The sequence below is a fragment of the Nymphaea colorata genome, chromosome 8 (assembly GCF_008831285.2).
Source record: "Nymphaea colorata isolate Beijing-Zhang1983 chromosome 8, ASM883128v2, whole genome shotgun sequence".
Classification (NCBI taxonomy): domain Eukaryota; kingdom Viridiplantae; phylum Streptophyta; class Magnoliopsida; order Nymphaeales; family Nymphaeaceae; genus Nymphaea; species Nymphaea colorata.
In genome coordinates this window covers 21,205,580-21,232,870 of record NC_045145.1, presented here as the reverse complement: position 1 = coordinate 21,232,870, position 27,291 = coordinate 21,205,580, and the positions used below count along the sequence as shown (strand labels likewise).

The 27,291-nt window shown below is 37.2% G+C and overlaps 2 protein-coding genes across 2 annotated transcripts; one reads left to right on the top strand and one right to left on the bottom strand.

Moving 5' to 3' along the window:
- Positions 1 to 945: 945 nt before the first annotated feature.
- On the bottom strand, positions 946 to 5,491 carry LOC116259221 (nudix hydrolase 7-like). The gene is made up of 9 exons (XM_031636925.1): positions 5,366 to 5,491; positions 4,265 to 4,461; positions 3,765 to 3,830; positions 3,537 to 3,674; positions 3,293 to 3,370; positions 2,697 to 2,747; positions 2,542 to 2,576; positions 1,903 to 2,014; positions 946 to 1,311 (listed from the first exon to the last, which is right to left on the bottom strand). Exons 1-9 carry the CDS (start codon positions 5,454 to 5,456, stop codon positions 1,129 to 1,131), a joined length of 951 nt encoding a protein of 316 aa, XP_031492785.1. The 5' UTR covers positions 5,457 to 5,491; the 3' UTR covers positions 946 to 1,128.
- Positions 5,492 to 21,138: 15,647 nt separating this feature from the next.
- Positions 21,139 to 27,061, top strand: LOC116259055 (probable sulfate transporter 3.4). Its single transcript, XM_031636656.1, has 13 exons — positions 21,139 to 21,577; positions 21,695 to 21,743; positions 22,112 to 22,319; positions 23,172 to 23,343; positions 24,004 to 24,069; positions 24,148 to 24,261; positions 24,349 to 24,465; positions 24,815 to 24,941; positions 25,102 to 25,388; positions 25,473 to 25,663; positions 25,920 to 26,005; positions 26,566 to 26,642; positions 26,717 to 27,061. Exons 1-13 carry the CDS (start codon positions 21,212 to 21,214, stop codon positions 26,858 to 26,860), a joined length of 2,004 nt encoding a protein of 667 aa, XP_031492516.1. The 5' UTR covers positions 21,139 to 21,211; the 3' UTR covers positions 26,861 to 27,061.
- The last annotated feature ends 230 nt before the right edge of the window (positions 27,062 to 27,291 follow it).

Here is a 27,291-nt window from a genome sequence, read left to right as displayed (position 1 = left end):
GGGAAGCGTAAATGGTTGGAGTTAATGGATCAATGAAACTAAAAAGATTCACGTTCCTCACATACATACAGTGCTGAAAGAAAGAAAAGTAAAAGATTAATGTAAATTTGCCTCACACTTGGTACTACCTCGAGCTTTGATGTAAAGTGTTTGGATTGTTGACTGAAATTTTACTGAATGCTTCATAAATTGGTTTTAGCTTCACGTTATAATTTATCTATTTCAAAATATTAGTTTTATGATCTAGTGAATCTCAAACCATCCGGCAGCTAAGCTTTGGTTCGTATAAAGAGAAAACTAAAGTCGTAATAAAATTTATGATGGTTTTTGAAAATGCTTCATATAGGACAAGTTTCAAGTCCTATCACGAACGTGGAGTGGTTTATATGTTCCATCAAGGCTTAGATATGTACAAGTTCTATTTAAGAATTTTCTTTTTTTGAGGCCTACCTTTTGCTGTGACTCTAACAAAATTTTGCAATATTTAAAAAAAGTGACGACCTTTTGTAATTTTCCTAGTAAGGATCTAAATTTTTGTCAACATTTGAAATAAGAACATCAAAGAAACTATCATTTGACATGAACAAAAAAATACTTACAAAGTTAAGTATATAATTTAGTAATAAAACTGCAGTCGAATTTTTTTATATGAATGTTTACCTGAAGCCCGTATTCCATAGCTTTCATAAAAACTGCAGCCTTTATGAAGAAAATTAAAGTAGTTGTTCCTCTTTTAAAAGTATAAGCAAAAAAGTCAGTCCGAAAATGGTTAAAATTTTTTTATTGGCTATTCGCAAGTTCTGTACACGAAGCACATGTGAACAACTAATTATGAGTTAAAGCTGACTCACCACACCATATCAATTCAAGAGAACAAATCCAAAAGGCGACCATTTCAAACTTTGTAATTATTCATAAATTTGAACATCACAATCATAAGCCCATAACATTTTTCTTTACAAAGGAAGATTTAAAACCAATATTCTTAGTCATCACATAGTTACAACCAATACTCTTAAAACATAATCACACCCTTTGAACATCTTTCACTTGGTTACTAACAATAACATAAATAAGGTCATAAATGAGAACAGAGTCACAGGTTGCCATTGATGGAAGAAATGGCTTCTAATTTAGTAATTCCTTGTTATTGAGGTATAATGAGTGCACAGAGGAGCTGGAGCGAACACTCGTATGAGCAAATCCTGCATAGTTTTTGCTAGTCTTTGACAAGATCATTTCAGCAATCTTCTTCATTGATTCACGTTTCTGGATGAAGGGTTGTGCAGCGTATTCCTCAACGGGCATCCACTGAGTGAAACACAGAACTCAAGGAGATGAGGAAAAAGGATATGCAGTTGGGAGTAAAGTTCCAGGATAATCCAAGAAGACTCAAAAAGACATGGTACTATCTTTTTTCTTTCCGTTTGGGAAGAGACAAGATATTGGGAATAAGATGAAACTGTTCTAATGTAAATAACTACAACACTGTTGGTATTAATATTAACCACTGTGGCCATGTTCTCGACTTGTATTAGTCCTTTGATCCACACGACTTAGAAAAGCTTTTCCCATTAAATCAAGGATTAGAAATCATTGTCAAACAAGATATGTACGTGAAATTTATCCTCATTCAAAAGAAAAGAAGGGAAGACAAACTCAAATTTGAAGACTGGTTATGTAGATAATCCTGAAAGTAGTGCAAAGGCCTCCTGTTTTGTTCTATCACCCGCAAAGTGCTTTAAGATTTGCATGTGAGAATATTGTCTCCCATGAACGAGTAATATATATGCCAGGAGACTTGAATGAAGAACAAAGAACTTGAAAGGCCATACGGTGTGTGTGAAAGTAAGTGAGCTTCAGAGTCCGACTAGGAAATACCTAACAACTGATGAATTTTACCTGGGCATCCAGAATTTCTGAATCTTGCTTTAGAATATCCGATGACTTCGGCTCCAAGATACATATGAAAAACAGATCAGATTTCTTGTTGAAGTGAGCTTTGTGACTTTCCCTGCAGGTTTTAGATCAAAAGATCTTGAATCAATGGAGGGAAGTTGCAGAAAGGAATTCCAAATTTCCCATTGCACTTCCATTTTACTACTACATTGTGTCATTTGCACAAATCAACTTTCAGGTCAAGAAATCTTTCAAATCTCAGAGGAATCTTCTTTATGTCAATCTACAAGAAGATGCCATGATGGCTAACATGATTGAGTTATGACCAGTCTGCTTTTCCTTCTCCACGAGCTGTGAAACCATTACTGTGTATACAGCAACTCAATCAAAGATTTCTTTGTTCTTAGATTTTTTGAAGTTTCTTAAAAACCAGCTAAAATGCAGCCATGCATCCAATAATTGCCCAAAGCATCCTAGAGATTCCCTCTAATGTTTCATCGATTTTTTGTCAATAGTTAGTTTGATAATTGGACAATCCTTTTTCAGAAAAATGACTAGTATACTTCCTTGCATTTGCAAGTTATCTTGCTTTAGTTGCAAGCATGTGCATGTTCCTACTGTGCATGTTCCTACAGTTCATACCTGAACCCAATGATTTCTACAAATTCTACTTCAACCTGATGCAATGAAAAGAGCAAGATTTTGTCAGTACAAGTGAAACTAACACCTGAGGCTTACAAGCTAAAATGAATGCAACAGATTAGTATAAAAGCTGAAAGGAGAATGGAAGAACTTGCCCCGGTTTCCTCCTTCACTTCTCTTTCAGCTGCAGCAAACACATCCTCACCCTGCAAAGAAAAGTTTCACTTTCATAACTAGTATCAATTATTTGATACTCTTGAAACATAATGAAGACATTCAGGTGAATAGGAGGCTTATCCCACTGCTTGAATGAGAGCCCAAGCTCCTCTCCCTATCCCCCTTCTCCTTGTCCTCTTGATTAATACCAAAAGGTGAGATCACGTTCATGTGCTTCAACTAGAGACCTACCCTCCTTTTTGGCACAAGAGCATAGCAAACCCAACCCCCCACCGCCACTAACGAAACCAGAAATTTTTTCTGGTGAGGCACTCATTCAATAACTTTAATTTGTTCAGGGTATATGTATAACAATCAAATATATCAAAACATTAACACATATATTAAACTAATTTTGTGAGGCTGGTGCAGCCAACTGCCCACACCAACCACCATGTGGCTCCGCCACTGTCCACCGCCCAAAGGTTGAATTGGAAACATGCTGCGCAACATGTCCCTGCCTGCCCATTTGAGATGTGCCCCTTGGGGCTAAACAAAGTGAAGATATCAGCAATTCATTTATAAAGACAATGACCTCTTCAACAACCCCAGTAGGAATTTTCCATACACCAGAACCTCTGAAATGGCCAGACTTCTCTTGAACCACCAGCACCTAAAGTCATATTCAAAAATTTGAATCATATAATTTGTCACAAAAGATATTTTAAATTATAAATGTGCAACATTATATTAGAAACAGGTTGAACTTCCATAAGAGGACATAAACAAATAAATCCTTGAAAGTCACAGGTTTTTACTGCTTCATACAAGCCATGTACCTCTTTGTTATTGTTTATGACAACAGCACCAACTCCAAGTCTGTGTGTGGCATAGATTGGCAGAGTATGAGGGGTGCTGGGGAGCCAATTCACAAGCATCAAATGAGTTGGCTCCGCATGGTGGTACCAAAATCCTTCCTGCAAGTATTAAAAAAAGAATAACCAGTCCTGTGCAGAAAAGAGTGCAGTAAAGGTTCCTGATTGTATAGCTAAGGGAGTAATGTTAACCTGCACTGCAACAGGAACAAAGTCCACAAATGTGAGAGAAATGTTGAGCCAAACTCCTTTCTTTCCCTAACAACAGAAAGAAAGTTATTCATTTGAGTTATGTGCAGCCTTTTCCACGCAACAAAAGTTATTCATTTGAAAATCCACAAGAACTAACTATCGATAACGCTTCCTTTCCATGCATGTGGTGCCGAATACACGTTTAACATTGAATAAGAAAAATCAGAAAAACAGAAAGAAAGTGAGTATCACACTAAAACTACATGCATTTGTACTTGACTGTTTTTGCAAATTTCATGCATGCAATGCTAAAACTTATAAAATTTAAATAAGGAAAGCCTGAAAAGAAAATCTTAGAAAAAGAATATTAATGTTGGTTGCATAGGCAAAATGGATTTGACGGTATTAAAATGCCAACCAACATGAAAAATCAAGCTAAAGAAGCCGGCAAAGGTAAAGTGGAAAATACCATCAAGGGGAATCATGATGAAGAGAGTCACCTGCTGTTTCCATCGGGACATCGAAGCTCTAAGTCTGGAGGCAAACACCCCAACCTCCATATGCTCCTTTATCTTCACTGTCACCCCATCGTACCTATCTTCCTCCCCAATCAGCACTTCCATTACCTCTTCTACTGAACTTGCCAACGTCGACATCCTACCACCGTATATGACCTCAAAGGACCTTGGATCGCTTGCTAGATTATGATAACAAAAAAAAGAACAAAAAAGATAACCAAATTGAATTTCTATATCCAAAACAATATGGCACCTTTTCAATTTTCATGTAAATGAAAATTTGTCCACACTTGCACGCATTTAATGATTTTTCCAAATAATAATTCATTAGTGTTGATTAAGCTGACAAAGCATCGTAATAACTCGAATATAATCTGAAGATACATTGTTATGATATTAACGTCTCATAACCATATCTAAAACCCTTTTTGATGAAATAATCGTATGTAATTTGATGATTATGTTAAAAAACATAATTTGATGATTATGTTCAAAAAACATACTTATTAAGAAATAATGTCATTCCACTAATGTATTATTAACAAAAAAGAAAAAGTAATCTCTCTTTTTCTCTCTCTCTCTGTAAGTATCTGTCTTTACTCAACGTAGGCATGTTGTACCTCTTTAGAAGTGTATCGGTGTGAACCATGGTTAGTAACTGCTATATATGTTAGCTAGTTGATCTCTCCAGATATATTTTGCCTAGCTATTTTCGAAACTTACGAACTATTTGTATGACACCTGGCTGTGTATGTGTGTGTGTAAACATCTATCGTGAATAAAAAAAAAAAACAATTGCCACCTGAGCATTAGCGACAAAAAGACGAGGCTCGTCGAAGATATTTGGATGAGATTAATAGATGGACGAGCAAATGACATATTGCCTTTAAGATCAGAGGCGTTCTTTCCAGATTCCAAACAAGGAACGGTGGGAAGGATGCGGCGATCTGAAAGAAAAGCATGAGGAAAACAGGAGGAGGAGGCACGTCAAGCGCAACGGAGCGGGTGAAGGAGATGAAGGTACGTATGGCAGCGTCAAAAGTTATAAAGAAATTATAGAGAAACAGATAGAAGGAGAGAAACCTAAAAGCGCCAGAGAGCAGGCAATGATCAACCAACGAAAAGCTTGAGTTAACGAGTTGCCGGAGCAGGAAAAGATCGACGTCCAACGCATAAAAGTTGAAACTTAGAAGACCACCTTTGAAATTCTTCAACTTCAGATACAAATTCGAAGCTGCTCATGCCTGATGTTTATAGAACATAAAAGATTGCGAAGGAAGGAATGAAGGAAGAAGAAGGGAGAGAAATTTCCGACGGTAAAAGGATGTCAGACCAGATTAAAGTCACCGATGCTTTAGACCAGATTAAAGTCACCGATGCTTTCGAAGTAATTGCACCATAAATTTAAGAAATCAAACTTAGAGAGAGAGCAAGCAATACGAGGACCCGCGCACTACCAAGCTGCCTGGGCATGGGCCGGACCGACATTCAAAAATTGGGCCCGAACCGACCCGACTATGAAAACTCCAGCTCCGCCCCATTAAATTTAGAAATATTTTGTTAATATAAAATAAAATATAAATATAATTAATTATAATAAAATATTATACAAATATATATATATGTATATTAATAAAACATTTTAAAATACCAATTATCGGGCTCACTTGGATCGGCCCGATAAATTATCGGGCCAACCAGGTCAAAAAAAAAAAAAAAAAACTAACTTTGAAGCCTTAAAATTTAAATTTTCACAAAATACTATTGCACTTTTGACAAACTTTGCTTTTTCCTTTGTTTTAGGTTTTTCAAGTTTGAACCATATTCTATAGTTAGTTTCAATTTATAGAAGAATACACATAAGTAGCTTTTCATATAAGTTAGTTGGTCAAATCATTTTTACTTGACCATTTTTTTATATTTTTAAAGATATTATATATTTCAAAACATGATATTTGCACATCATATCGCCACATTGTTCTTCATCTTCCCTCGTAGGCTAAACGCATCTCTTGGCTTCAATGCACTTCACAACATTGCTTTCAACCAAAAGATTGCAAAATTTTGTTGGAACTTAGAAATTAAGGATTAATTTCAAATCTAAAAGCCTAACTTTTAAGATCTTATATCACTGTAGATCTTACCGTTGAGATAATTAAACACAGTTAAATTGACATGTGTGGTTCCCAGCTACCCTTGAGTCCTGATGACCAAAACTAGAAAAAAAGTTATATATGCTGAGTCAATTCCACGTCCAATCCATTTGAAGATAATTTTATAAGACCATTGACTTGCTTGGTCCTCAAGAATTTCCTCGTGGAGAAAGAAGATATACATAACTTCAAAGGGGTATAGCCGTTGGAAATTTAACTAGTCATACCTGAATTTTTAATTTATTTATCATATTTGACTGAGTGGGCCTGAAATGAAATTTTAATTAAATAATTAAGGGTGGGCAATGGGCTGAGTATTCGATGGTAGCTGGGTAATGCGCGTGTGTTGGTTATTTGACTCTCGGGTCTGCCTGATTAAAAAAATTGGTAGACCAACTAACCCGAGTTGGGTACTAGGGGCTTGATTATATATATATATATATATATATATATATATATATATATTGAACCATAAACTGTGACTTGCATTTCGCAAAATGACAGCTGATCTATATATTCAAGCAGGTTGGGTTTGGACCGTCAGCAAAGACTTCCGTCCGGCCTTACATGACTTTGTGGAGTCTTGGGCTGGCCCAAGACAGCCCGATGCCTAGCCTTATAAATAGGAATATTCTGTTATTGTCCGGTCAACCTGCTAAAAAAATGGATCCAATAAATTAATAGAACATTGTTTTATGAACGGCAGTAGATTTATAAGACAGTAACAATGTGTTCTTAAATATGTTGATGTTGACAAATGGCTTCTTCAAACATTAACTACTTGCGACTTGTAACATTTTTATGAGCTTGTGTTAGGTACAAATTACAAAAACTTGCTGCATCTTATCGAAACTTAGAGGGTGTATTACTTATTTATTAAAATTTCAGAGGGGGCAAAAGGTTATTTTAAATCAATGGCTATACAATATTCAACCACTCCACCAGCACTTATAAGTTAATCTTATTTACATATTCAAATAATCTCATCCAAGAATTAAATACGAGTTTCAAATTAAGATTGCATGTACAAGGCTAGAATAAAGATTGCATGTATAAGCTTGGATTTGAAGTTTCAGGATGTTAATCCGTTAGGCGCTGCAAGTTTAGAAGTCCAACGGAATTTTTCAATAAATTATAATAAATAATGGGGAAATTGATAGTCTCGATGGTTCTCCATTTTTCTTTTAATAATTAGCCCGTTTGCTGTCAATTGCTTCCAACTGTTCCACCTTATTTTTCCCTTCAAGATGTTTTCTTCCTTACGTGTTTGATGGTCATAAGAAGGACATCGTGTCGTTGGATAAGTCCTCTTGGAAAAAGCGTGCAGGTGTATCTATAAGATGAGGTCAATTCCTTGGCCGCAAGAAATTTATTCTGTTTGATGGGCACACAAAACGCGTTCTTTAAAAAAAAAAATGCCATAAATTAAATGATCATTTAAAACTTCAAAAAACGTGTTTTTTGAAGAATAAACATTAAAACCGAAAAAAAGACGGTTTTAATGCTTTTTTAACGCCTTTTTCACTATTTTCACTTTTTTTCAGTTTTTTAATGCCAAATAGTTTTTTTTTTGTTTTATATTTTTTATTTGTCACAAATCTACTTATTTTGTGATGTTTGTGTTATTAGTTTTTCACTTATTGTATTTTTTCCCCATATTTAGTTTTTTAAAATTTATTATATTTTTCTCATTTTTTTTAAGCTTGCCACTAGAAAAACACTGCCCTTTAAAACTCCTGAGACTTTATTTGTAACTATGGAAAATTTCTTTGTGGTTGCAACATCAATGTGGAAAATGACTATCACATGCAATTTAACATCCATGCAGACGCTTTTGTTTGTTTCTTGTTGCTTGCCTTCAAATAGAAGGAAGAAACTTACATAAGAAATTTATTTTGTTTGATGGGCACAAGCGTTCAGGTGTATGTATAAGATAAGGTCAATTTCACGAAATTTATTGTGTTTGATGGGCACAGACAAAGTCTTCTTGATCCTGACCATGTATTAATTTGGAAACCATGGAAAAAATTCATTGTGGAAAATGACGATCACATGCAATTTAACATCCATGCACACGCTTTCGTTTGTTTCTTGTTGCTTGCCTTCAAAGAAAGAAGGAAGAAACTGCACAAGTGTTGCCTTTGTTGTTCTCAGTTCTCAAATTTATAGTAATTTGAGAGCACCGGGGATCTCAAATTCATGAATTTAAGGTTAGATCTCCTCCGGTTTGATCTTAAATCCATGATTTTTTATATAACTTTTGATTTGAGATTGGTGCTATTGAGATCATTTGTTTGTTTAAATTAAAAATCTTACATAGCACAACTTTTAATGCCGTCGCGGATTGCAGCTCAATAGAAAGCCGAAGAACAATTTGCACCTGTTCAAATCTCGCGGCCTGCCAGTCTTGTTCGACTCTTCTCTCATAATATTAAAATTGCCCACGAGAGCACCGGGTTCTTGAAAATTCTCCAACAAAGGCGTCAACTGACATTTAAAATATGGTGGGAAATAAGACTGGGCACTGGGTCAGGCCACCGTCGATAATTCGGTACCTGGCCTAACTAAGGCTTGGGCCGGCCTGACTTGTTATCGGGCCGGCCCAGGTGGGCCCGATAAGCTTGATTCGGGCCTAATAAGTTAGTTTTAAATTTTTTTTATTAATTTACATATATATATATATATATATATTTATAATATTTTATCATAATTATTTATATTTATATAATAGTTTATATTAAAATATATTTTTTAATTTAATCGGGTTGGGCCGGGCCGGCCTGATGCCAAATTTAGGTGAGAATGGTAATATATCTGATTTGAATTGGTCATATGATATGACCAAGCAATTAAAAAAATCTAAGAATATATATATAAGATTTGATTGAAAAATCAATTCTGATTCAGATTTGTAAAATAACATCTGAGGTTCGGATTTGAATTCAGATATTCATAAATATCTGATCGGATTTAAATTCATATTAAATTTAGTTCTAGACAAATATCTTATACCCAATGCTCTTGCATTTAGAAAATTAGCCAGATCTGGTTCAAATTTGGATTAGGATTAAGATATGAATATAAAAATTGGATTCAAATTCTGAAAATAGATTCAGATTAGATATCATTTTTCTTCATCTGTACTTGAATCCGAGTATATGAATGTTCAAAAAACTGGATACAATTATGAGTATATCTGATTCGAATCAGATCTGTCGACATCCCTAAATCCAGGTTAGTAGGGAGATACACACCCCTCCCACAATAGCCTGAATCCCTTCCTTAACAAAGAAGTTATCCCTCACCAAAAAAAAAAAATCTATTGCTAACATCCTTGAGTATAGCCCAAACAGTGCTTCTCCTTTAGGTCACATGTTTAAGTTCAAAAAGCACATTTTCTTTATTTGATTATCAAGCGAAGTTTATTTGTTTTGTTTACAAAGGATTTAGTTGCACTTGAAAGGGGCATTTGACGGCCTCGAATTTCGATTTTAGAATTAAAATTGTAGAAACAAAATTTCGCCTTAAACTGGAATTAGAATTAAAATTGGAGGTTTAGTTCCCCTTTATATTTGACAGTTTGGATTTTCATTTCAAATTGAAAATGATGTGTTTGATGAAACACAAATTAAAATGCCAAAATGGACGAATTAAAACCTTCATGACGTGTTCTCTAAAGAGACATAAACATTTCTAAAATTCTGCAATCATAATTCTACTGATAATTAGTGTAATTCTAATTTCATCAAAAATGAATATTTTAATTCTGAAATTCCATAATTCTGGCCTCATCAAACGCCCCTTAAGCTTTTTTGCGGGCATACAAATAAATGTGTTGTTCTCAAAATTAAATTATTTGACAGAAATTGGAATGTGCAACTACTGCCCTTTGGTTTCTTAATAATTAAGTTAGCTGGGCTTTATTACTGCAACATCGAATGTTTAAAGGCCATTTTCAAGAATGAATGTTGTCGAAACTTAATTGTATGATGAAAGGAGAGACAAATGAGCGAGTGATACTTTTTGTTAGCTACATTGCTTTAAGAATACTTTACGCTCTCAGCGATGAAGCCATTATCAATTGCTTAGGAAACACGGAAAGTAGGCAAGATTAATTATAGCAGTTTATATTATAATAGTTTGATTTATGCAAGTCATGTCTAGCTTACAGGTTTTTCCCAGTAGTGCTAGATATTGAAATTATGTAATTGAAGTTTTGTGAAAATAAAAAATAGCTTAAATATAATTAAGCTTGAGATCGCTTCAAGTTTTTTCGAACAAGTTCAAGTCGAGCGGAAACCCCTATAAAAGGGCATGAGTCTAATCAATTATCGATCCAATCGAGTCAAGTTTCCAAATTCAACCCAAATTTTAGTGGAGATTGTTAGTTCAGGGAAGTAAGAGCTGGCAATGTGAGAACTGAAAGAAAGAGACTTCTCCTTTTTTTGTGCATCTTTTTCCCATCTTTCCTACTTTGGCCATGGGAACTTCAACTAAAGAAATAACCAGAGATGCCGTCCACGGCCAGAGATTCCACTCTCAGTCAGATCGTTGGCGTGATCAAGAAATGCACATGCTTCTTGCCTTCCTCCTCTTCTTCTCTTTTCTTGTGTATAAATCTCCGTTTGCCCCACCATGAGATCCCCATCACCAATCCTCCCCATCAGAGTCTCCCTCCTCCACAAGAAATTACAGAGCTTGATCGAAAACTTTCACGTCCAAGAACAGTGGCAGGGTCATCATGGTTTAGCGGCTGCACCAGCAATTTGTGAGACGCAAAAGCTATCTTTCTCTCTTCCCTCTGGTCCAAACTATAGTCACAAATAGCATCATGAAGTTTTAAATGGTGAGGTTTTTTTGGGGTATAAAACGGCGAGTTTAAAAAACTAAAAATAATATGGTAAATTTTTTAAAAATTTTAAAAACCAAAAATAGAGAAAAAATAAAATAAGTGAGAAACTAGTAACACATATAAATAAATTTGCAACAAATAAAAAAAATAAAAAAAAAACTGTTTGACGTTAAAAAAACTGAAAAAAAAAAAACACGTTTTGTTTGTTTTTAACATTTTTTTTCAAAAAAAACTTGTTTTTTTTAGTTTTAAACCGCTAGTTAATTTATTATATTTTAAGAGAAAAACTTGTTTTCTGTAACTATGGTCTGAAATTGTTTCAAGACATTGGTCAGTATGTTTTTTATTCGAGTGTCGTGCATGCTACTGTTTATAGTTAATAGGAATACTGTCTACCGAAATCCAACTAAGGACCGAACTTGCACGGGCCTGCCAAGTGCCAGCCTAACCAAGCATCAGATCGCTCGGATTCACTCCACCAGGAACTCAATTTGTCCTATGCTATGGCTATTGGCTGGTTTTTCAACATAGGGCAGAGCCCAGCGGGGTGCAATAGAACCATGGCCTTCCTTCAGATTAAAAAGAAAAAAAAGAAAAAACATGTAATTGTAAAAAAGGTATTTAACTATATAAGAAGTTTGAAAAATTAAATTTCAGCCCCCTTGAAAAATTTAAAACTATGGTTCATCATCTTAATAAAAATGTCTAGATCTGCCCCTAACTATAGGATCGACTACCGAGCTCGCCAAATTCAAGGATCACAAATCACAAGTTCACAGGCGAGATTACCTAAATCTGAATTTATTTAAAATCCTTAAAGAAGCTAATTAGCTTATAAATTGTTGATTAGACCTTACTGAAATGCTTCAGTAAGTTGGTTCTAGCTTCACTTTCCAATTTTTCTCTTCTAAAGATATTCGTTGAATGCAGTGATGGAAATGTGGCACTAACCTCACAATCTCATCTAGTGAATCTCATCAAACCATCCCATAGCTATATATATATATATATATATATAACTAAAGCAAGCGATAGTATGACAACCGGATGTGAATGAGGTTGTTAAGATCTTTGAAAAATTTTCATGTAGGACAATGTTCACATGGAATGGTTATATGTTCCATTTATGTTTTGATAAGATCAAGTTTTCTTTTTTTCACAAATCTCCTTTTCTCGGCTGTAAATTTTGCTAAAACCTTAGAAAAGTAATCACTTTTTTTGTAATTTTCTAATAAGGACCACATTTTTCAGAAAAATTACCGAATAAAGTGCATAACTAATAGGACCTCGCTCCGGAATAGGTCTAGACGCTTTCCTACAGCCGATTCTATACCCAAGATCTCTTGAGGCGCCTAAGACAAACCTAAAGAAAGACAAACCCAAGGAAGAATCCTACTACAAGGAATGCTAACTAATGTGAGGTCAAACAACACAATTAAAAGAAACTAGGCTAAATACAGAAAAACAACCACTAAAAATAGAGCAATGGAGATGCTAAAGTCTTGCAGCCGGATCTTAGGCCAGTGGCCACCGGAAAACTACAAGAGCGTAGCAACTCAAGTGTAATGCTAAACCAAAAACAAAAGAACTCTCCTTGAATCAAACCAATAGGAAGCTTAAGGAAGACGTACCCACTCAAGACTAACTTGGAATTCCAGCACAATGACCACGGAATGAAAACCAATTCCCGGGTATTTCAGTTGCAGAGAGTGAGAAATCCAGTGCTGGATCAGGTCAGAAGGTGTCTGCTGCCGGCAGTTTTCAAGTGACGGAAAAGAACCTGTCCGAAGTCCAGCAGAGTGCCGACGTCTCCTGTTGCAAAAAAACGCCCAGCTGAAGGCGCGGGCGAGTGATACAGTCGGTGTCGCCGATGGAGTCGCTGGTAGGAGATGAAGGCTTCACCGGATGATGGCTGAGCCTGCACACGAACTGGGCTCGGTCTAGAGCTCGATTGAACCTAGCTACAGTCAAGGATGGAGGAGTGGGTTAGAATCCTCCAGCTTACACCTCATGTTTGAGTGTTGAACCGACTTTGACACCAACCTAACACCCTGGCAAACATACCCTAACCCGCATGTAGCAATTTTGGTTCTACTAATAAAAAAAAAAACAAAAAAGAGAACAGTTAGGCACCAAGTCAATTAATCAATTAAATAACCTTCTTATAAGTCCTTAAAGGTCTCTCACTTCACATGGATGAACCATAGCATGCCTACCGGCTACCACCAATCAAACTACCAAGAATATATACATGAGAACTTAGTAACACTTTGGCCACAGTTGAGCAATTTGGCTTTACATAGAATTAAAGGGCAATGGCAGAAATGTTCCCTTCTTCGGCAGACTAGCAAAACTGCGAAAGTCACTCCCACATGTAAGATTCTAGCCAAGAATCGGTCCATTAAATGCAATCTCTCATAAAGAACATAAAATTATTGATTGTTCTTAACCTAACAAAGCTAGAAAAGGTGATGACGTCAAATTTTCCAAAGTGAAGCATCGGTCAGGGATGTCTGGACACCAGAGTGAAGCTGAAAAGAAGAAAGCATATGCTCACTTCCTCCTGCCTCAGATCAAGATCCTGCATGGACCGCAGTTTTAATCTCTCCAATGGAACCTAAGCTGGAAGTGAGTGGTTGTACTTCCTTTTCTCCCTTCTATTTGTTGGCTCAAAGAATCGAAATTGGCCCCAAGAGCTTTTAAAATAAGAAAAGGAAAAGAAAAAGTGACTCATCTTAGGAACAAAGCATCTTTCTTTTTAGGTAGGAAAAGCTTTGACTTAAGCTTTACCAATCTCGTCCCTATCAGGTAGAACATGGTTCAGATTTGGACTAGGACATTTCTGAAACTGAATTCTGTCAGACTAGTTTAATGTCCACCTAGAGTTGGTTTTTTTTGGCCGCAGATTAAATTCAAATGCAAAACCATACACAAGTAAAATCTATCACCCAACTATGTCACCTATAATATATGTAATTATAGTCGCCAAATGAAATTTTGATATTTAGAAGGGTTGTATGACAAGTCGAACCAGCTTGAACTCGATTTGAACTTGCTCTCCAAAACTCGACTCAAGAGCTCAAGTTCAAATATACACTCGAATATTAATTGGCTCGTACTTGAGCTGTAAGAGCTCGACTTGCTTAAACTCGATTATGCTCGATCACATAGTGAATGTGAAGTTACAATAAAATAATAGATAAAGGAGTAGCAACTAAATAAGGTAATTGAGAACGAGTCGAGTTCAAGCTAGAGCTGACCCAACTTGAGCTCTACTTGGCTTATGGACAGCCCTACTTTTTAGGTTGGATTTTCTAATTTGGGAAAGCTAAAATCATTAATCCTTAAAAACTTTATAAATAAATTCAGTTTAATTGATCTTTTTTAATTTTATAAATTTCAATAGTTTGAACGAAGACAATTGAAGTCTCCATAGATCACATGAGGGAGGTGGCATGTTTATGGAACACTAGATATAAATTAGACTAGACCAGTTGCTTGGTGGAGGGAGTTTGAGGCCCATATATGAATGGTATATAATTTGAATGGTGAAGCTAACTTTTTATAGTTACCCAGCCATATAAACAGCATCGTCCGATCCACCATGATAAATAGTTAAGAGAGAAAAAAAGAAGAAAAAAGGTGTATGTTTTTTTTTCTTGTTTTTATCATCCACGATCTCTTTTAGAAATACAACTTTGGTCAGATGGTAGAGTAACCCTTTATTTAGGGGGTGTTTGACAGGCGAGAATTTCTCTGTTGAACCAGAAATATTTTTTCTAGTTTTCAAAATATTTCTAGTGTAACAAACGCGGAATTATTTTTTCAACCATTCAGGTCAATTCCGGAAAAATGTTTCCAGAAACATATTTATACTGGGAGGGGTGGAAACATATTTCCAGAATTTGTTTTTTTGGACCGTTAGGACACGGTCGTGCATCGCAAGGGAAGGAGGGAGGAGGAAGAAAGGAGGGAGGAGGAAGAAGGGAAGGGAAGGGAAGGGAAGGAAAGGATGAGGAAGAAGGGAAGGAGGGAGGAGGGAAAGAGGCGGAGGCGGAAGAAGGGAAGAAAGGAGGGAGGAGGAAGGAGGAAGGAGGAGAAAGAAGGGAAGGAGGTGAGTGGGTGGGGGGGGGGGTGGTCAACCGTCTTCCTCCTCACTCGGCTGCCTCTGGAACCAGCGTGGCTCGTTTTACGGTGCAAGGAAGAAGCTGTCACCAACGTGAGGGAGACAGCCGGCAGATGCTCCTCTCTGTCGCGGTGAGACCTAAAAAAGAAAAGGAACTCTGCTACCACCACCAGGAAAGACACCGGTCGGCAAGCTGCAGGTGTTGCGAAACAGTCTCTGCAAGGGTTTGGGGTGTTTCTGGAGGTGCAACCGGTGAGCCCTCTGCCGCCTCCCTTGTTTCTCCTCCCTTCTTCCTCCCTCTTTATCCTCCCTTCTTCCTCCTCCCTCGTTCCCTTCTTCCTCCCTCTTTCTCCTTCCTCCTTCCTCCTCCCTCCTTCCCTTCTTCCGCCTCCTCCTCCTTTCCTCCTCCCTCCTTCCCTTGTTCCTCCTCCCTCCTTTCTTCCTCCCCCTCCTCTGCAAAGGTTTTAAAGCACCATTTCCATCGATTCTACGATGAAATTTGTTTCTAGAAAAATAATTTTCAAGTTAACAAACACAAGATGGTTTTGGAAATATGGAATTTTACTTCTCATCCACCAGTTCCAGAAATAAATTTCTGGAAACTTCTTTCCAAAAACATATTTCTGACCATCAAACGCTACCTGAAAATTAATTCTCAAGATGAATCTGTATCCGATTTGGATATTGCTTTAATTCTAAATCCAAATCCAACCGAATGTCATTTCTTCAATTTGAGTCATATCCGATATATATATATATATATATATATATATATATATATATATATATATATATATATATATATATATATATATATATATATATATATATATATATATATATATATATATATATATATATATATATATATATATATATATATATATATATATATATATATATATATATTCTAGTTTCGTTGAATTTTCAATTCAAATATGATACATGGACACTCCTAATTAAATAGGGCTCAACAACTATGCCACTGACCTTGACTTTACAAGGCTTGGAGATACGGAACAATGGACAACCAATTTGTTTGATGGATTATTGGGAGTGAATAATGAGCTCGACTTGTTAATGCTCGGCTCGTGAATGAGTTCGAGCCAAGTCATTTGCTTAAGAAGTCGAGCTCGAGTTCATGAGTCGACTCGTTAAATAATCGAGTTGACTTCCAGCTCAACATGTAACTGTCAAGTCAAACTCGAGCCTTAATCGAGTTTGTCGAGCCTTAATCGAGTTGAACTTGAGCTCAACACAAAACGATAAATATCAATTCTACTCAAACAAGTTTGTCATGCCTTAATCAAGTCGAAGTCGAGCTCAACACGTAACTACCGAGTTCAGCTCGAGGTACTTCCGTCGAGCTAGTCTAGAGCTCGAGGTTTCATTAGTTGAGCCAAGCACGAGTTAACAGAACTCGAGCTTGACTCGGCTGGTGCTCACCCCTCGGGATTATTATGCATTTAATAGAGTTGCTGGAGTTTGGATTAATATACTGCGTACTATTTCATCAAGCTAGCTAGGGTTGGTGATAGACTTCATTGCAGGCATACATTCCAGTAAATACAATTATTTTCCTTCATATCTTGAGGAAATGACATCTGCATCAGCCACTGTAGCTATCACTCAACTCGCAAGGGTGAAAAAAAAAATTGCTGGTAAGGTAAGTGTCATTGTTTCTATTACAAGTTGGTAGAGCCAAAAGGTTCCTTGAAGGGCAGAACTTTAAAAAGAAAAAAATAATGGTAAAGAGGCACCAACATTTAAATAACTAGATGACTGTGAAACCCTAATATGCAAATAACAGCAACCATGTTTGGGTTTTGTTAAGTACAATAAAGTTTATTGAATGACTTCCTTTGTATTCGGAAGGGTTATAGCTGTACTGGTAAATATCACATCTGCACACGCTCAATGTATGTAGATCCTGATCTAACAACTATCTAGGATAAACTGAAATAAAACTATTAACTAACATTTAGTTAAGGATAACAATGATCAAATAATCGTTTGATTCGTAAATAGGTTATTGTTAGATAGATGTTTAAGCTGTTCAAACGATTGATTATTAGGATATAGTCATTATATAGAGTGTGTGGACACATTTACCAATGTAATTCGCCCGTAGGTAAAATGTTTTCCCATGCTTGTGTCACTTCTACCAACGTTTTTTTTTTTTTTTTTTAGTGATGCTCAACATTTATTAGTGTCAATAGTTAGCTTATGTGGTGGGTCGCACAAACCAAAGTGCTGTGTTTCACACATGTATTGTCTGATTTAAATAAGAAAAGATGCACCATGATTCTCTTAAAGAGGCATTTGATTCTACCAATTTTTGAAATAGCTGAAATTAGCATGGATATATTTCTTGAAGCAGTAACTTTAGATGCCATTGCTCACCTGGTTCTGCATGCCCTCTATATAAGAGCATTGTGTTTCTTTGCTGTATACCCCCATGATCAAGTTCCTCCAGATGCCCAAAATGGTTTCTACATTATCCTTTGTTGCAATCCTTCGTCCAGACCAACTGTATGGAGTGGGCTTCTGGTCTGAAAGATGGCAATGGATTTTTTGGTTGCAAAAATATTGCTTGAAAGCTGTTTCAGGCGCTAGCATAAGATTCTTTAGTTATTAATAGGAACTCTGGTTCTGTCTAATAGTAATAAATAAAAAAGAATCTTATTATTAGCTGCTTCGTTGGAAGCAACAAAGATAAGATGCTTTATCATGCTTACAGTGAGAGACAGTATGCCCGTAACAATGCCTGTTTTTATTGCGAGACCAAGTAGCGGACCCCGGAAGTAAAGCAAATTCGCTGAAGGTGAATTTAACCCCTCATCCAAACGTCCTATCTGTTCACAGGGAGAGCAAGGATTAAATGCTAACGTTAGCAGCAACAAAAGCAATAATATCTAGCAAAACAGAGTAACTATACTTACTATTTGTATTCCATGATTCTGAGCTTTGAAAATGAAAACCAACAAGGTTGATGATATCACAGAGGCTAAAGGGGCTGCTGCTGACACCCAGAACAGCTTTGGCTTTCTCAAGCTCTGAGAGAGAAAGAGAGAGAGAGATAAGATGATGCCAATAGGTCACTTAGAGGACCAGGGTCCAAGAACTACACTCACAATATGCCTTACAGTTAGCAAGAGGAGCAGAAAGCAGGCACCCATAATGATAGTTTGCCATTCCCACTGCATTGAATTAAAAACAAAAGGAAAAAAAGGATCACTTAAACGTTAAAAGTGAGTTACACAGTTCCACCAACAAAAAACTCTCTAAGACAGCCAATAAAGAACACGCATTGCATTAGGATATATTCTTCCCCTAAAATGTGAAGAAAACAACCTGAAACACTCCCCATAGTATTTTTGGAAAGCATAAACATCCCCCTACAAAATTTCTGATTCTGCCCCTAAGCTCAGTATGTTCATGATGGAAAAAAGGAAAAAGTAATGTTGGAAGAGAAAGAGCACAGTCTAAAACGTGGGACATAAAATGCAACCGATGGAACCCATTAATAGTAAAAAATGAACGGCTTCTTAGACCATCAAAATTTGGATAGTGTAAAGATCAATTATTTTTACATAAATGATTTGAACTAAAGCATGATTTATATTAAATTAGTGTTTAGAAACACATTAAAAGGTTCACATTTTGTTTAAAATATTTTTTTAACATGAATTTAAAAGGTCTGCTTTTTATCCCTTACCTAAGGGTCTGGTATCTAGCAATACACACACACACACCTCTCTCTCTCTCTCTCTCTCTCTCTCTCTCTCTCTCTATATATATATATATATATATATATATATATATATATATATATATATATATATAAAATTAGAATTATAGGGTAGACTATCTTACCTCATCTCTCCGCTTGACGACGGATTGGACGACCGGGACAATGTTCATCTGCGGGGCGAAGTGAACAATTCCAAGCAGGCCCTTGAGCTGTTGAAGGGAAACGATGATGGCTGCCCCTGCCATGAACCCCACTAGTGTTGGCCTCGACAAGAAATCTACTATGAACCCCAGCCTGCATCCATTACACCAAAAACTCTTTTCAATTCTCTCTCTAAGTTTTTTTTTCCCCCCTTCAAGATTAAATGTTTCGATGAGGAAAAAAAGCCAAGGCTCCCAACCCAGGCTGTTTCTACTTGTGAATAATTAAGTGAAAAGGGCAAAACATTAATGTGATGCAGAACAAATGCAAGTCCAAATTTTTGAAATCTGGATTTAGATCCGTATGAACAAATCTATTTCTGAGTTTCCATTGGTAAGAGAGATCCTCAAACTTTACTTTTCCAAAATTGTGGGCACTTTCAGCATGATAAAAAAAGAAGACGAAGAGAAACCGGTGGAAATTTTGAGCTCTTAATCCTAATGCACAGATTCACAATCAAACTCGATTTACTATTCATCCGGGAGGCCCAACACAGGAGTAGCACAACTTGACCTTTTTAGATTATCTGATGTGCATAACGCCTTTAATTTTTACATTTTCAGAGAAGAAATAAGAGCTCTTAAGACGTGTTTGTTATATATTGCATAACTATTGACATGTTGGTGTCTGAATATATCTTACAAACTTGAGATACTTTCACAAGTTTTGGTGATCTCCAATATACCAATCCAAAAAAAGAAAGGTGCAAGTCTATACGTCGTTGCCATTGGAGAAGAAAGGAATGACTTTATCAGGTGGGGTGGAAGTAGCAGCGGCAGTTGAGGCACCAAGCAAAAGCCATGTCAATTTCTTGATCTCGCCAAAGAGCCAGCTGAGAGTGGAATATCTGGACGTGGACGGCATCTCTCTGGTTATTTTATTTCTTTAGCCGAAGTTCCAATGGCTCCAAACTGTAAAGTAATTCATTGCTTTTTTCAGAAAGATTTTCTCCGTCGGCTTCTTCAGGCAAAAGGAAAAGGTAAAAGAAATTTCTCTTCACAAACACTAAAATAATGAAGTGCGTGATCGAACCATTTCCAACATGAATTATGAACTAACTAGACTCATGGACTAAAATGGGCATTTCCGCGTGTTATAATGTCACATATTTTTCATTATTTTACTATTAAAAATATTTTCAAGGACTTTTATTTTTAATTATATTTAATTTTCATTCTCTTTTTCTTTTAAAAAATTCAATTAAATAATATATTTTTGCTGATTCGTGTACGATTAATTCAACTAAATCGCCTCAACACTAACGCTTTCCATGATTATGTCACCATACTCATTTCTCATAGTCATGAAATAGTTAACAATTTCCCTTATGAACGATTATTTGTTAAGTACATGGAGATGCATAACAATTGACATGGACATGTACCTCCTGTGCCAACTCCAACTCAGGCATGGAAGCATCTCTAAACCAAGGAAAGATGGTTCAATTTAAATGGCAGGATGACACATTATATTCACTTAAAACATGAATATTATATTCAACTATTAATTGGTTCATTTTATTACTGGTATTTTTTTTCAAATAATAATAATAATAATGTCGGTCTTGTTGTTGTTGTTATTGTGATGTAAGAAAATAAATCGGCATACAAATATTAGGGAAAAAAAAATATTCTCAAACTATAGCCACTACGTCCTCCCACTAAATTCAACCACCGCAGCGCTCTTGTCTTGACCGCCCCCTGCCTTTTTAACCCCTTCGCTATAAAAACTTCGTCGCCACCCTCTTCTTCTCCACCCCTGCCTCTCATCTCTCACTCACCCTCTCTATTCCTCAGCCTCTGCCTCGAATATTCAGGCAGAAAGAGAAGGGGGGAGAGAGAGAATGGTGGGTAACTCCAATAGAGTGGAGGATTTCACCTCCATTCCTGTGTTTGACGGAGCAGTAACAGCAGCAGCAGCAGCAGCCTTTCCTGTACCGATGCCAGACTCCTCACCCTCCACAGATACCCACAAAGTGTGCCTCCCCCTTTCGCAGACGGCCTTCCAGAGGCTGAGGCATGGCTTCTCGGAGACATTCTTCCCCGATGATCCCTTCCATCAGTTCAAGAACCAGAGCAGGCTGAGGAATTCGGTTCTGGCTCTCCAGTACTTCTTCCCAATCCTTCAATGGGCACCCACCTACAGCCTTTCCCTTTTCAAGTCAGATATCGTCTCAGGCCTCACTATTGCTAGCTTAGCAATTCCTCAGGTCAAATACTGAAACCGACCCACTTCACTGCGATCATTCGTTCTTCTTTTCCCATTCTAAATTTGTTTTCAATGACCGTTTGAGTTTATTTATCACTTTGTTCCTTTTATTGTGCAGGGGATTAGCTATGCGAAGCTTGCAAATTTGCCTCCTATAATTGGACTCTGTAAGTAGATCACAGATCCTCTTGTGCATGCATGCATTTACACACTGCTCTACAAATTCTTTTCTTTGTTGCTTTCACAAAAGCCAAAAAGGAAAAGAAAAGAACAGAGCCAATACATTTAAACTTCCAAACTCACACATTCCTCTGCTCTTTCTTAAATTCAAAAGGAAAAGGAAAATTTCAGGATCCACTCTTCCACTTGAACACCCAAATCAAAGTTTGGAGGACCCCAAGGCGAGACAATATGAGTGTGTGTGCCTGCCTCTGTGTGTGTGAGTGGGATAGAGAGTCAGGCGAAGCTTGCATTTATGAAGAGGAATTGCAGCTTTGGAGTAATGAGGCACCGTTGTTTTTATGGGTGCGTGCAGATTCGAGCTTCGTGCCACCATTGATTTACGGAGTGCTGGGAAGCTCCAGGGATCTGGCAGTGGGGCCGGTGTCGATCGCGTCACTGGTGATGGGGTCCATGCTCAGGGAGGCGGTTTCCCCAGCCCACCAGCCGCTGCTTTTCCTCCAGTTGGCCTTCACCGCCACCTTTTTTGCCGGCGTCTTCCAGGCATCCTTGGGCTTTCTCAGGTCATGATACTCCATATTCACATTCTCCTCCTCCTGCTGCTTCTTGGACTAACAGTGGCAGCTTCTATTTCCTGTAATTTTCCCATGAACATGTTCATGATGCATGATCTGGCTATCATTATCATGCATGACATCAGAAGACTACTTTATTCCAAGATCAGCGTAGAGCAAGTTATGGTGGGGAAGAGAGAGAGATGCATTTGTGTCGGATGCTGGGGATGCTTCGAATTTTCAAATTCATGTCATCTTTTTTTGGATTGGTATATTGGAGAGATCACCAAAACTTGTGAAAGTATCTCAAGTTTGTAAGATATATTCAGACACCAACATGTCAATAGTTATGCAATAAATAACAAACACGTCTTAAGAGCTCTTATTTCTTCTCTGAAAATGTAAAAATTAAAGGCGCTATGCACATCAGATAATCTAAAAAGGTCAAGTTGTGCTACTCCTGTGTTGGGCCTCCCGGATGAATAGTTAATCGAGTTTGATTGTGAATCTGTGCATTAGGATTAAGAGCTCAAAATTTCCACCGGTTTCTCTTCGTCTTCTTTTTTTATCATGCTGAAAGTGCCGACAATTTTGGATAAGTAAAGTTTGAGGATCTCTCTTACCAATGGAAACTCAGAAATAGATTTGTTCATACGGATCTAAATCCAGATTTCAAAAATTTAGACTTGCATTTGTTCTGCATTACATTAATGTTTTGCCCTTTTCACTTAATTATTCACAAGTAGAAACAGCCTGGGTTGGGAGCCTTGGCTTTTTTTCCTCATCGAAACATTTAATCTTGAAGGGAAAAAAAAAACTTAGAGAGATAATTGAAAAGAGTTTTTGGTGTAATGGATGCAGGCTGGGGTTCATAGTGGATTTCTTGTCGAGGCCAACACTAGTGGGGTTCATGGCAGGGGCAGCCATCATCGTTTCCCTTCAACAGCTCAAGGGCCTGCTTGGAATTGTTCACTTCGCCCCGCAGATGAACATTGTCCCGGTCGTCCAATCCGTCGTCAAGCGGAGAGATGAGGTAAGATCGTCTACCCTATAATTCTAATTTTATATATATATATATATATATATATATATATATATATATATATAGAGAGAGAGAGAGAGAGAGAGAGAGAGAGGTGTGTGTGTGTGTGTATTGCTAGATACCAGACCCTTAGGTAAGGGATAAAAAGCAGACCTTTTAAATTCATGTTAAAAAAATATTTTAAACAAAATGTGAACCTTTTAATGTGTTTCTAAACACTAATTTAATATAAATCATGCTTTAGTTCAAATCATTTATGTAAAAATAATTGATCTTTACACTATCCAAATTTTGATGGTCTAAGAAGCCGTTCATTTTTTACTATTAATGGGTTCCATCGGTTGCATTTTATGTCCCATGTTTTGGACTCTGCTCTTTCTCTTCCAACATTACTTTTTCCTTTTTTCCATCATGAACATACTGAGCTTAGGGGCAGAATCAGAAATTTTGTAGGGGGATGTTTATGCTTTCCAAAAATACTATGGGGAGTGTTTCAGGTTGTTTTCTTCACATTTTAGGGGAAGAATATATCCTAATGCAATGCGTGTTCTTTATTGGCTGTCTTAGAGAGTTTTTTGTTGGTGGAACTGTGTAACTCACTTTTAACGTTTAAGTGATCCTTTTTTTCCTTTTGTTTTTAATTCAATGCAGTGGGAATGGCAAACTATCATTATGGGTGCCTGCTTTCTGCTCCTCTTGCTAACTGCAAGGCATATTGTGAGTGTAGTTCTTGGACCCTGGTCCTCTAACTGACCTATTGGCATCATCTTATCTCTCTCTCTCTTTCTCTCTCAGAGCTTGAGAAAGCCAAAGCTGTTCTGGGTGTCAGCAGCAGCCCCTTTAGCCTCTGTGATATCATCAACCTTGTTCGTTTTCATTTTCAAAGCTCAGAATCATGGAATACAAATAGTAAGTATAGTTACTCTGTTTTGCTAGTTATTATTGCTTTTGTTGCTGCTAATGTTAGCGTTTAATCCTTGCTCTCCCTGTGAACAGATAGGACATTTGGATGAGGGGTTAAATTCACCTTCAGCGAATTTGCTTTACTTCCGGGGTCCGCTGCTTGGTCTCGCAATAAAAACAGGCATTGTTACGGGCATACTCTCTCTCACTGTAAGCATGATAAAGCATCTCATCTTTGTTGCTTCCAACGACGCAGCTAATAATAAGGTTCCTTTTTATTTATTAATATTAGACAGAACCAGAGTTCCTATTAATAACTAAAGAATCTTATGCTAGCGCCTGAAACAGCTTTCAAGCAATATTTTTGCAACCAAAAAATCTATTGCCATCTTTCAGATAACAATTTTTTACAGTGCCAAATGAAATTCAGCACCCAAGTTAAATAAACCAAAGATTATTTAAACTGTTGAAAGGAAAAAAAAAAAAAAACAAAAGAGTTCATTCTAGCACCTTTTATTATGTATTCTGTTGGTCATGTGCACGTTCACTGATACTGCAGGAAGGAATTGCTGTTGGAAGAACTTTTGCTTCCTTGAAGAAATATCAGATTGATGGAAACAAAGAGATGATGGCTATAGGGTTGATGAACATGGCTGGTTCTTGCTGTTCATGCTACGTTACTACAGGTGATCCTCTAGTTGATTCTTGATTTTGGCATTTTGATATCTCCACTCGTTTGGAATTTCCAGTAAATATTTTACCAAAATCTCGCTGCATAAAATTTCATAATCCGAAGAAATTATGTGATTAAAGGTCTGAACTCCATGCTGCTTTTCTAATTTACAGGATCCTTTTCTCGTTCAGCTGTGAACTACAATTCCGGATCTAAAACAGCAGTTTCAAATATAGTTTTGGCATCAACAGTCTTGGTCACTCTGCTGTTCCTCATGCCACTCTTTTACTACACACCAAACTTGATCTTGGCAGGAATCATAATCACAGCAGTGGTTGGACTGATCGACTTCAGGACAATGGGCCGCCTATGGAAGGTCGACAAGCTTGATTTCTTGGCTTGCATGACTGCGTTTCTTGGTGTGCTCTTCTTCTCAGTTCAGGGCGGCCTCAGCCTAGCAGTTAGTGATAATCAACTTGGCATCTAAAAAGTTCAATCGACTATTTCTGTCACGTCCTCCTGTTGCTCATGCATGAATTTGCAGGTCGGAATATCAGTGTTCAAGATCCTGTTGCATGTAACGAGACCCAACACAGCCACTCTAGGGAATGTGCCAGGCACAAAGATCTACCGCAACTTCATGCAATACCCTGACGCTAAGAGAATTCCGTCATGCCTGATCGTCGGAATCGAATCACCGATTTATTTTGCTAATGCCAATTACTTGCACGAGAGGTGAGCATAAAAGATTTTAAAAGTTCAGTATAAGCTCCGCACTCTGTAGAGTAAAATGAAAAAAGCCCGGATCATGACATGATCCGCTCAAGTTGGTAGATGCCTGTCAGATGACTCTAGCTGTCCGATTAATAGTAACCAAACCGCAAATCAAACTGGTGATCCATCGTGAGTTAAGTTTTTAACTCTTGGGTCATTCATCAAATAAGCTTGTCTTTGCTCTGTCGTGCTAATGTGTTTATGGATGAATTTGCAGGGTTTTGAGGTGGGTGCGCGAAGAACAAGAGCGAATTAAAACAAGGAGGGAGAACATTCTCAAGTACTTGATCTTGGAAATGACAGGTATGTTCTCCGTAAAGCTACCGTTTGAGTTAGAGGCCTCTATGGAATCATGTTGCTTTCGAAATTGAAATTGATTTCTCCTAGGGCGTATCAGTTGCCAACTCTGAATTTTGTGATTCCACTCTGTAGCAACGCCTCCCTAATATCAATCTTAATTCAGCGTTGCACTGCAGTAGACGCACAATCCAGGTCCTCCAGTCCCAAATTTGACCAATTGTGGACACCACCGAATCAGTACAACCATCCTGCTGTTACGCGATATCGTTTCAGTTAGCAAAGATAGAAACCGACAAGCTTTGAAAGTGGTGAATTCAATAAGGTTAATCATCTGATAGGGCTTGCTCTCCCCCTCCCCTCCTCCCATCCAAGAGTAATTAAACTTTGGACGTATATTTTAGAGTAAATCCAGATCACCCATTAAAAGTACAGTTCATAATCGCTTATTCACTAACTACGGATACAAGGTTAGGTCTATATGGGCATTTTAGTTATTATGGGCTCCAAAGCTACAGTGTTTTCTGGAAAACTTTTATTAAATGGAATTTCTTGTTATATTGCAGCCGTAACAGCTATGGACACTAGCGGCCTTGGCATGCTAACAGAACTGAAAAGGACACTAGAGAACCAATCAATAACTGTAAGTAGTTAAAAAAACTTGTTTACTCTAAACATGGGCAAACATTGACAAGAATTATTTTCTGTGCTACACAGCTACTGCTAGTGAATCCCATTGGAGAAGTGATGGAGAAACTGCAGGATTCAGATTCATTGGCAGCAATTGGGTCGGACTGCCTGTACCTAACTGTAGATGAGGCAATTTTGTCCATTCCGCTGAAAGTACAGCTACAGCCATGATTAATCAAGTATTACCAGCCATAAAGCTTAGATTTAGCATGGAAAGCCAAGTGTTAGGTTTCACTGAGAACTCCAGCTCTTCTTATTCTAGGTAACAAGAATTTTGCAACCCGATTCATGTACAAGCCACTTTTTGTGCTCTTCCTATAGTTTCTGCCTATGCAGAGTCAAATATGTGGGATCTGCACTTTTGAAAGAACATATTTGGGTGTGAAGGCTTCAGGCCCAATGGGAGAAACCATAAGTAGTAGCAATCATGGATCAATAATTAACTGTAAATCAGATACAATAAATTTTGTTCAAGTCAGCTTGTGGTTTAACAATAACCATGTTCATTTACAAAATGAAGATTTCATCAGATTCACCAGTCTAACGCATGCCACAATGATATTCTTCAAAACTAATAACAACATACATCTAGAAAACTATAC

Excerpts from the sequence above, each read along its gene's own strand:
- LOC116259221 (XM_031636925.1), bottom strand. The coding sequence starts at position 5,456 with ATGCGTTGGACGTCGATCTTTTCCTGCTCCGGCAACTCGTTAACTCAA. Across the intron at positions 2,015-2,541 it reads GTAGAAATCATTGGGTTCAG|GGAAAGTCACAAAGCTCACT; the intron begins GTATGAACTGTA and ends TAAAACCTGCAG. Across the intron at positions 1,312-1,902 it reads CAGAAATTCTGGATGCCCAG|TGGATGCCCGTTGAGGAATA; the intron begins GTAAAATTCATC and ends TGTTTCACTCAG.
- LOC116259055 (XM_031636656.1), top strand. The coding sequence starts at position 21,212 with ATGGTGGGTAACTCCAATAGAGTGGAGGATTTCACCTCCATTCCTGTG. Across the intron at positions 21,578-21,694 it reads CTAGCTTAGCAATTCCTCAG|GGGATTAGCTATGCGAAGCT; the intron begins GTCAAATACTGA and ends TTTATTGTGCAG. Across the intron at positions 24,262-24,348 it reads AGAATCATGGAATACAAATA|ATAGGACATTTGGATGAGGG; the intron begins GTAAGTATAGTT and ends CCCTGTGAACAG.